The 11,266-nt window shown below is 40.7% G+C and overlaps 1 protein-coding gene across 1 annotated transcript; it reads left to right on the forward strand.

The window, feature by feature from the left end:
- Window positions 1-5,273: 5,273 nt before the first annotated feature.
- LOC147426722 (uncharacterized) lies at window positions 5,274-10,885 on the forward strand. Its single transcript, XM_086499122.1, has 6 exons — window positions 5,274-5,305; window positions 7,777-7,909; window positions 9,319-9,422; window positions 9,510-9,681; window positions 9,760-9,900; window positions 10,005-10,885. Exons 1-6 carry the CDS (start codon window positions 5,274-5,276, stop codon window positions 10,035-10,037), a joined length of 615 nt encoding a protein of 204 aa, XP_086355248.1. The 3' UTR covers window positions 10,038-10,885.
- Window positions 10,886-11,266: the final 381 nt, after the last annotated feature.

The raw sequence follows: 11,266 nt of genomic DNA on the forward strand, positions 1-11,266 counted from the left end.
CTCCATTAGCAAGGAAACAATAGTAGGATTGCTAGTGTTCACATAGAGAAAGAAAGACCACGGAAAGGCACAAAGTAACTTCACATTCTCCTTGTGACATGCAAACGGAATACAAAAGGATCCTTTTTAAAGAGTTCCAAAACCAATAGCTCAATGTCTTATGACTCTCAACTTCCCAGTTCCCATGACCTTTCATATCCCTAGGCTTCCTTTCCCACATGAATATACTTTTGGATAGTCAGCCCCTACCACACAATCAGTGATCAACAAATAGGCTAGTCGTGGCTAAAAACTCTCAGGGGCATGAGAGACTCACGTAGAGCTTCTCACTGCTTGACTCTTAGGAGCATCACGAGCTCTCTTTGGAGCATTACTAGCGGTAGGTACATCACTAGTAGACTGAGCTATTTGCATAACTAGACCTGAGTGTACGTCCCCAAATATTACTTTCCGATATTCAACCTCTTTCATGGATTTTTTGTGCATCTTTCATTCATTAAAGATAACATGAGCTATGAATTACTCTCCAAGATTCTGGGTGCCAAAGACGATAACCCATCTCTCCATCTGCACCATAGCCAATGAAGATGCATTTGTGTGACTTGGGTCCAGTTTTTGTTGGAGCTCTTTAGACACATATGAGAATGTCTCACACTCAAACACACATAATCTATCATAATTAGGCTTCTTTCTTGTTCATATCTCTTGAAAAATCTTACAGTTCAGTGACGTACTAGGTGATCTATTGATTATATGCACCATTGCTATAAAAATTTCTCCCCGAAACTCTTGAGGTAAATTTGCCCTAGATAGTATGGAAGTGATCCTCTCGTGAATAGTCTTATTCATTTGCTCATCAAATCCATTCTGAGTAGGTGTATATGGTGTAGTAAACTGCCTCCAAATTTTTCTTTTGCTATAGAAATTCTTGAAGTCAATGGAGTTGTACTCTCCCTCGTTGTCAATGCGCAAAGCCTTCAACTTCTTGCATGACTGATTCTCAACCATAGCTAGGAACTTATGGAAGATATTAAAGATTGCATCTTTCCTCTTCAAGGGGTAATCCCACACCTTTCAAGTAGAGTCATCTATGAAGTTCAAGAAATATAATTCCCCCCCCCTAGAGACTTATGTAGCATCAGCCCGCATAGATCACTATGAACCAAATCTAGAGGGTTCTCTAACTTTTGATCTAATGGCAAAGTGGTAAGCATATTTTTTTTCCCATATATGCAATGCTCAGATAAACTTAAATTAGAATAGTTTAACATAGGGATATAGCCAAAGTGCTGTAGCTGCTTTATCCCCTTTTGACTCATATGACCAAGCTAGCTATGCCACAACTCAGTAGAAGGTAGATACTCTACATAGATTGAGTTCTCTTTCACAAAAGATACTTACAAGGAATATAATGATCCAGAATTTGGCCTTTGAGCATGACCAAATTATATTCTCTAATTATCTGGGAACTATTTCCAAACATTGTAGTGTATCCAAGATCATCAAACTATCTTGCTGAAACCAAAATCTTAGCTAGCTTTGGAACACGTCGAACACCTCACAACATAAACTCAGTACCATTTTGCATACATAATTTCATATTTCCAATGCCACATATCTCAAGCTAACAAGAATCACCTAGCTTAATTAAACCATGTGTAGAACCATAAACCACTCCTTGTGAGGAGCAATAAGAAAATTGGCACCTGAGTCAATGATCTAATTCTGTGCATAGCATTTGTCAAGAGCTAATAACGCCTTTGGACTCGAATAAAAAGAGAAGACTAGTAAATCTGACGGTTACGACACGTCAGAAACAACATAAACATTTGGAGACTCAACGACATTGAGCTCATCTATTTTCACACTACTTTTAGGAGGTGTAGGACTTATGACAATTGCTATACCCTTTTCTCTTTGCAATAAATGAAAATCTTTCTTCATGTGTCCTTTCTCGTGACAATGATAACATTCAAAGTTTCTCATGTCATGTCCACGACTCTTGCTAAGTGTATTCTTGCGATCTTGAGAACGATCGCAAGTGTGACTACGATCTCTTTGCCATTGATGGTTTTTCTGGATACTTCCACTAGCTATATATGCATAACTATGCCCACTAGTGACAAGAGATTGAAGTTGAATCTCTTTTGTGAGCAAGCACTAGTAATATCACTAAAAACAAGATTTTCCCAAGGGGTAGACTTACTAATGGTAGTGTTAAATGTATCCCATGATGCAAACAAAGAGCATAGCAAGAAAATGGCTTTCATTTCATCATATAAATTCAGTCCTTTAAAAGTCAACCGTGTTTTTGAACTCGTTTAAATGCAAACTGACACTATCACCCCCTTTCATATTCAAGCGCATGAGATTTTTTATTAAAAAACACTTTGTTCGATGCACTCTTAACATCCCAAGCTTTTTCATTAAAAAACACTTTGTTCGATGTACTCTTACCATCCCAAGCTGAGCATAATGACTCCCATAATTCCTTTGGAGTAGTCTTGTCCATAATTGTAAAGAAAATGGACTCACCAAGGTGGAGACGAATGGTCGCATAGCACGAGCATTAGGCTCCTTCCACACATCATCAATGTAAACATCATCTTTATGCTCTTTCAATGGCGTTTCAAGGCCCTTACTGAATAAGAAATCAAGCATACATTGCTTCTATATCATGAAGTTTGTGCCATCAAACTTCTTCATGTAATACTCTTCTTTGTTAGAAGTTCCAGCCATGACTGACAAGCGGAAATGCAAGAGAGTGAGAGTAGGAATTTATGGCAAATTTTTTTGTGAATATTTCGATAGAGTCTCATTTGCAGAGAGATCAAAATCTTAACAAGAAACTCAACAAAATCACTGTACGGTCAATGCAAAAGAGTGCTATAGGCAAACTAGAGGACTCACAAAAAAAATTTGGCAGAGTCTCCTCTGTACGGAGATGAAAATCTCAAGAAAACCTCAAGAAAAAATCAATGCATAAAATATCAAGAGTGCTCTCTGGGCATAAACATGCATATACTACACAAAAAAACTATCGAGAACGACTACCAACTTGGCATCATAGCACTATACATATCCTATGGCAAGTCCACAAATGGGGATCTCCAGCAACCTAATCCACCTCACACTGGGTAACCCTAAATCCAATTCTCAGCTTCAAAAAACCTCATGCAATGACCCTCACAAAAGGTTATGCAGACTCAACTAGCCATAGTTTCAGAAAGGGCTCTTCCAGATCGACTCTCAGAGGGTCGAGACTGCCAAAACAAGCCAAAATCAACTCCACAATGACATAGAATGACAATATCTGCAACACAACGTACATCCAAAATGTGAGTGTTCTTGTGTGTGTAAAACTGTATTTGAGAGTTTTCTCTGAGAAGCTGTAACGGCTATGCATAAGTAATACAAAGAACATACATCATGGCCAAACACACCCAAATTCACTCTTAGAAAATGCATAGGAATGTTGCTAGTAGCAATCTGTAACCTGCCTCGGATTGAGTGTCAACAAACTGTCTCTCTGTCTCGCTCTCTACAATGCCAAAGAGCATGTGAAAACCTATAGTCGATGTCATTGAAATCGATACCAATGCCAAGTGTCACTCCTCTATGGAAGATGCGTCTCATTCGTGTATGCCAATGTCGGAGGAGAAGTCATCGATGTCCCAAACCAAGAAACGGATTTTTGATGCTAAGAATCAGAGTGTGTCTGTGTCGTACTGTGCACAAAATCCCTCTTTCTTTGTATCGAATCCCCGTTCTCTTCTTCGTCGAGTGTATGCATTCGAGGCCTTCAGTGCTAAAGTTGAGATGAAGCTCTCTCTCTCTCTCTCTACACTCCGTCTCCTTTCTTATTCAACTCAAATGCATAACCTATTCTAAGAAAACAACTTCTTTGTTCTCGAGTTTAGACATATCCACAATCCGAACTAGCTGATCAATTCTTCTATAAAGTCGTAGAGCTCAAAATGATCTCCTTTTTTTTATAAAAAGGTTTATGAATCAGAGTTCTGTAGCTCAAGTTATGAGCAAAACTGTGACTTGCTATCAATCTACCATAAACTGAGCAACCTGCTTCTCTCTCTCTCTCTCTCTCTCTCTCTCTCTTTGAGCTCACAAAAAGCTTAATCTCTCACTTCTTGTGGCTTGTGGAGCTCAACCTCTTGTCACCTAGATGTGTGAGCTCTATGTGCCAAGTTCTATGTGCCAAGCTCACAATGCCTCCATAGCCATGGAAGCTCCGAGCTTTGATTCGTTGTCGATGTGAAGCTCGTCGGGAAGAGGAAAACATCAGGAAAGAAGTAGCATTGCAACCTTCGGCTCCGATACCACTTGAACAGTGCACGATGCTTTTGGAGTACTAGGGAGAAGAAGAGCAGACACAATGTTAGTGGTGGAGCTACCAGTGAGGATTAGAATTCTCTCACTACTCCTTATTGTTCTATATGATCAAAATAATAGTCAATGTGATGGGTGTCTGGCCAATTAGCTTGAACCTTAGCATATAGAAGCAAGTTAGAGAGTGGAGAAAAGATATTGAATTTAATTGTGTTCCCATTATTGAAACAAATTCTAAAAGCCAATCCATTTTCAAACAAAGTCTTATAATTGCATTGACTTCTCTCAGATTTCTTCACTTCACACCATGCTAATATAATCAAGCTTGGTAGCATTGCTAGATTAAGATAAACCAAAAGAAGGACTCTCTCTCTCTCTCTCTCTCTCTCTCTCTCTCAAAATAGAAGTAGAGCACTCCTATCTAGCATCTCATGAAAACTAATGCTATGAGAAGCTCCCAAGTTTGGTATCAAGGAATGCTTTGTAGCAGCATCTTACATATATTCATGTTTGTTAAGATCACTAAAGAGGTTGCCATGCATCATTTTTAAAAATATAATCTATTAACATAATATGACGGAAGGGGGAGCTCTTTACACGTGTCTCAATCTGCGACCTGAAGGCTAAAGTCCAAAACTACCCTTTGCACGTGAAAGAGGGAGAGAAAGAGGCCGCCGAAGGCAACCGGTCGTACTAGTAAACTATACATCTAAGAAGAGAGTATTGATAAAAGATAGATATAAAAAGAGAAGATAGATAAAAGGCGATGTTTCTTTAGCCGGAGCAATCCTGCAGGTCATATTCTAGTTCGAATTATGCAACCACAATTACAAGGTACATTAAAAGACACAGAGCAAAACGCATATAAAGCCAGACGCCCCCTCCCCGTCCCTCTCGCCTCCTCCCGGCGCCAGCACCAAGCAATCATGTGCTTCAGCCCCCCTTTCGACGTCAAATGGCAAGCTTCCATCTTCGTCTTTTTCTGTGCCATGGAATGACAATGCTGCATGCAGCATGAGCAGGGCCTCTTGCTGTACTTTGGATTGCCTGGTTATTTGTTTCGCTCATCTGTAGCTAGATTTGCGTAGTTTTGATTAAACTGATACCTTCAATGGTGTAAGTCTGCATTAGAGCATGCTAGGAAGGAAATGTCTATTCTGGGTGCTTTCCTTAAAGGAAATGGTGAGCGTGCGCACTTCATAGGCTGGTGTGTAGAGAAATTCCTAGACGACACTAGTTTTTGGAATGAAGGCTTCAGATTTCTGCACACTGAATGTTCTGTAGTCATGCCAAATGTTTCTTTTGAAACTCTGTTTGGATATCGGTTTACATGCGAAGAAAACTTGTTCTTGGAGAAAGTTTTTGAGTGCTTGGCCATTGTACTCAAGCGGTGGGAGCATCAATGCATTACAATAAGGAATAAGGTGTAGGGAATGGGCGTTGGGAGGTCCATTCTGCAGGTCAGCCACGGCGGCAGCCGGGAGCCTGCTGTGGAATGGGTCGACCAACGGCCATTCCCTGCTGTCATGGTCGCCGGGAGGCTGACAGCCGAAAACGAGCACCTGGAGGCCCATTTTACAGGTCAGGCGACTGGTGGCAGCCACGGCGGCAGCCGAGAGCCTGCTGCGGAATGGGTCGACCAACAGCCATTCTTGGCTGTCATGGTCGTCGGGAGGCTGACAGTCCAGAATGGGCATTAGGAGGCCCATTCTGCAGGTCAGGCGACCAGTGGCAGCCACGGTGGCAGCGGGGAGCCTGTTGCGGAATGGGTTGACCAACAGCCATTCCCGGCTGTCATGGTCACCGGGAGGCTGACAGTTCAGCAGCCGTAATCTCGATCATTTGCGCTGCTTATACGTCAGCATGCAGAAATACTTTGGCAGGCTGTAGCCGGTGGCATCTGCAGAGACGGTCGACGAGCGACTGTGACGGAAATAAACAGATTTGTTACAGTCTGGAAACTGATTATGAACATTATGATGTCCGATTTTTACAGTTTTGCCTGAACACACTACTCTACCCTTTGTAACATCATGTCAAAGGTAGGTTTAAGCCAAGGTTAGACTATGATATATGTGTGTGCATCACGTAGTAGCAATTCTACGATGCAACTATCTGTAATCAAAGAGCCTTTACTATCTTGCTGCTCATGCAGTTTCTTTCCCTCTAGAGTTGTTGGAGTTATGTAAAGTGCCCAAGTATTTCTGTCCTATTTTTGTCTTTGCTCATTATTTGAAGTCCTCTCAAATAACACATGAAGCATCTATTCTTGATAGCCACAAGCATTAGGAAGTCAAGATGGACCTCAAGGTAGGTAGGCTCTTTTATTCATGAGAGATCCCTGATGACAAATGTAAAACCTTCTCATTGATCTACGACCCACTAGGAGTGGTTGACATGATTCCATTGGGTAGTAGTTGCTGGCTAACCAAGGTATAGAGGGTCATTGATTGTAAGTAATGGTAGATTCTAGAATTAGCAAGGCTATCTCAGGAGAATGTTCGCAAGTTATAACTACTAAAAGTCATTTCTTGACAGTAGGTTGAACATTAGACTCAATGAAAGCACTCCTATTCAGCAAGTTAAAGAGTGGGTGATTAAAGTTCTGGAGGGCATGCTAAGAGCGCATGTAATTGACAAGAGTCCTAGTTGGAAACGTGTGTTGTCCGTTTTGGTTTGCTTACAAAGCACGTGACTACAAGGTATAGTTCATTTATGTTTATGCTCGGGGTTAAACACAGACCACTCGACATAGAATGGTTGACCAACGAGAACACCCGCAAATCAAGATTCAGAGCTCACTTGCATGAATAGCAAGCTCAATTATGCAAATGACAAGTAACATCAGGTTATCTTGGCAGGAGGTAATCCATATCAAAAGGTATGCAAATGACAAGCAACATCAGATTATCTTGGCAGGAGGTAATCAAGTCTTTCTCATGCTTTGGGGCCCTATACAAGATGTTCTATACAAGAGGTTCCACTTGGGAAACCTTAGTGCCCTCAAAAGAGATTTTCCACTTTGTCTTGAAGACGAGGGCAAGAATTATGTGTGGATAAAGTCCTAGAGCAAGGGTGTATGAATATGGCATATATGGCAAGGGGTCATATGTACAGATACGGGGCTCAATTGGTGACTGTTCATGCCATCCTTGCATGTTGGAGGTGAGAATGGACAGTATGGAGGCATGGCTCTCTCTGTCTTTGCACTGATCCACAGCTTGTTCTCAATATTGATAAGAAAGGGCGTGTAAGCCACTCTTTACTAAAGAACTGACGTGAAGAGGCAGTTTACCAGCAACAGGCAGTCGGTTTGAATGGCTTTGATGATACGAACCATGATGCTTTTTGGCATTGCATAGTCTTTATTAGTCGCCAGGCGATACTTCTGATTTCTATGTAACCTGATTCCCTTTTCTTATGTTGCAGCAAAACCTTGTTAGGGCTTGCTAAATCACGCATCAAATTTCTAAGGAACAAGAGAGAGGGTCAGCTTAAGCAAATGAAACAGGAATTGGCAAGCTTTCTCAAGGCCAGACAGGAGCCAAGTGCACATTTAAAGGTAATCTTTATAGACTTTTAGTAAGTTTTCTTTGATCTCATATGTAGTTGGATTCTTCGAGCAAGATTAAATCATAGTAGTGTGTGAGTTCCTTAAAAGAAAATTTTGGGTGCAAAATAAAATTGAGGTAGATTTGGCGAAAAGATTTCTGCTAGTTCTCAACAGAAAAATGAGGCTTTAAAATTATGTTCCTGGTTAGAAATGTTGTCCATAGTCTAAAAAGATAAATGAGTTATGGATTAGAGTGCAGAGCTTGAGCCTTTGTAGCTCGTGGGGAGCCAGTGGCAAGGAAAGGATTTGGTTCAACATGGAAAGAAAGTGGAGCTCAAGTAAAAGAATACAATTAGCTGAAAGAAAAGCAACGGCAATGGATGCAGCAGCAGCAGAAACAGTGACATTCACAACCAAGCAGTATACAACAAAGGACTACTTTAGTTGAGTTATGTTCTCATTAGGAAGAGGATGGGGTCTAGGAGAGCCTCTTTATTTGCCATGAGATTATGGACGTGAGTTAACATTTGGACGAATAGATACATGACATGTGTGCAAGAATGGTGGGTGTGTAAGAAAGGTGTAAGAGTGGTCAAAGGATGCACTTTCCCCCCCAAAAAGGGGGAGGATAAATTTATGATTTTTGGCCTTCCATAAATCCTACATATGATCTCCAATTTGAGAGAAGATTATAGATCTAAAATCTACACGCTGAGTTCTTTCCATAGATATGTTACATGATATACTTTTTCTCGCTAGATTTTAAATTTCATTTTGGGGGGAAAATTTAAATTCAAATAAACTAGCTGTTTTACCTGTTTGAATTCAAAATTTATCCTTTGATTGCTTTCTTAATACCAAAGGTTTGACTCCCTTAAACTACCAATAAAGAAGCCCTCCTAAACTCCATTCTCTTCCTAATGTAGGTAAAGATAGGGAACGTGGAATTCAAGATATTTTTGACGAGGGTTGAATTAGGTCCATTTTCCCTATTCTTGGCCCGGTAGTGTTCAATGTCATGAGCTTCTGCTTGGGAGTGGTGCAGGGAACTGCCTTCCCCCATTCTTCATTCTGGGCTAGCAATGGCTCCAGCAGCATAGTAGCTAGGTGTAATGGCCTTGTAGTAACTCATGATGCCAGTGTAATTTACACCAGGTCCCTGGGAATTATAGTTGGAATTCATCCAAAAAAGTTTGGAATTCATCCAAACTTTTTATCAAAGATGGTTTAAATGCCTGCAAGGGATGATGTTGATGAATCTGCTTTTGGGTAATGGTTGCAGGTAAGAGCCTTCTTCTGAGGGAAAACTCTCGTGAATACTTACTGGATGTATGCACGGATGATTATATGCGTAAATAGTTGAAAGTGGTGATATTTTTTATTTTATTAGAATTGTAATCCTGGAGTTATTTCTGTAGGTGGAACAGATTCACAGGGAGCAGAAAATCATGGCAGCTTATGAGGTTATTAACCTCTTTTGTGAGCAGATTGTCACTCAACTCCCGATCATTAAAGTACAAAAGTCAGTCATTGTTTGATTGGTTTATCCTAGGTTGGCGTAAGAGGTCATACTTTCTTGTAAATGAGGTGTGTCCTCATGTGCTTTCAGGCAGTGTCCAATTGACTTGCGAGAAGCGATTGCAAGTATCATTTATGCTGCCCCTCGGTGTTCGGATATTCCAGAATTGAAAAAGATTGGGGGTCTTTTGTCTGCAAAGTATGGGAAAGAATTCACAACAGCTGCAGCTGAATTGTCGCAAGATAATGGTGTCAACAGAGTGGTATTATGCCGCACCAAGTATTCTTCTCTGTTTGCAGGACTACAAGAAATCTGAGCCAATCCTGTGTCTTATGTGCAGGTAATTGAAAAGCTTTCAATCAGTTGGCCCTCCATGGAGATCAAGATGAAGCTGATGATAGACATAGCTGCCGAACAGGGTTTAGATTGGGATCCAACCGATTTGAAGTCACAGGTTTTGATGCCTCATGAAGATGTCCTTGTGAGCATAGATTTTCTCATACTCTTATGGTAAATTTACCATACTTACGTACTCCTATGATATTTGGCGTATGATATTCGTATGTTATGATCAAACATGTGCAGACAATGCGAGTGAAGCAGCACAAGTATGGGTAAAGCGGGAAAGCAGTTGTGTACAACCTTCGAAATAAGCTTTGCTTTGATGAAGCTGAAGAAAGGAGAGGCTTAAATGACAGGAAACAGGATTCATGGAAGTATCCCATGTGCCATGGAGAACGTATAGAAGAACATTCAACTTCACCGTCTATGTTCAAAATAGGAAAGCATGATGATAGTGGTCGTTTGGATTCAGTTTGGCACTAACATCTATGCCCAACAGGCATGGGAATAATTCAGTGAGCTTACAAGAGTTGAATAGCTGGAATGCCTCTTCAGAGACTTTGGGTGATAGACATAGCAAGCTGAGGTCTTTAAAGAGCACTAGTTATGACATGTCCAAAGCTTGCCCAATTTTCAATCGTTGCGATCGAGATGGCTCAAATTGCAAACATTTATAGATGTCGGGGCTCCCTCTATTCTTGAAGGGTCTGCAAATGCCAAGAGCACAAACACCATCCCTCACAAAAGCCACCTCATTTACCCATCCGAAACTACCGGACTATGATAAATTTTTTGCTCATTTCAGGCATTGAAGGCTAAGAAATAACGGTTGTGGTGTTGTGTCAACCCAATAGCATTATAGTACATGCAAGCCGTAATCAATGGATGCAAGAATGCAGCGTTATTGCCAACCGATATCATAATTGGGCTTGAGGTTCTACAAATTCCGAATACCATCCTACTGGGAGTTGCGGACCATTGGATTTGTTGGTACCATCATGGCAAGTGCAAGTGGTATAAAGACAGGATGATGTACCAATGCACCAATGCCGCAATAAATGCTATTTGTTAATCTTAAGATGTGGTGGAGCATAATTATCAGTAAGATGTTCTTGATGCACCTATGCCGAAATTGGCATAATTATTGCTACCTTGTTAATATGAGAATGTGGTCCCATGGAGCATAGTTAATAGTGAGATGTTATTGATGCAACTATGCCAAAATCGGCTTAGTCCTTGCATAGTGCATATACGTCAAATAATTGGTGCATACGTGACCTTGCATGAGACAGTTAATTCAAAAGGTAATTGATAACTATGCATACGCTTGTATGTGTTTCCATTCCTAAAAACAAGTTTCCATTGATGTACGTATGCCAAATTTTGAAAATGAGAAAAACATGAAGAAATGGCACTTTCGTATAAAGCTCTCCATGCAAGTTCCTTTATGTTGTTTATGTCCTTTATTGGCAGAGATAGACGTTCACATGTCCTTCCAACAAATA

The sequence above is a fragment of the Adiantum capillus-veneris genome, chromosome 24 (assembly GCF_014529385.1).
Source record: "Adiantum capillus-veneris isolate H3 chromosome 24, ASM1452938v2, whole genome shotgun sequence".
In the NCBI taxonomy this organism is placed as follows: domain Eukaryota; kingdom Viridiplantae; phylum Streptophyta; class Polypodiopsida; order Polypodiales; family Pteridaceae; genus Adiantum; species Adiantum capillus-veneris.

Bases quoted from the DNA above. Each gene is read 5' to 3' on its own strand.
- LOC147426722 (XM_086499122.1), top strand. From the start codon at position 5,274: ATGTGCTTCAGCCCCCCTTTCGACGTCAAATG. The intron at 9,423-9,509 runs GTCAGTCATTGT...ATGTGCTTTCAG, and splicing joins CCGATCATTAAAGTACAAAA to GCAGTGTCCAATTGACTTGC. The intron at 9,901-10,004 runs GTGAGCATAGAT...AAACATGTGCAG, and splicing joins TGCCTCATGAAGATGTCCTT to ACAATGCGAGTGAAGCAGCA.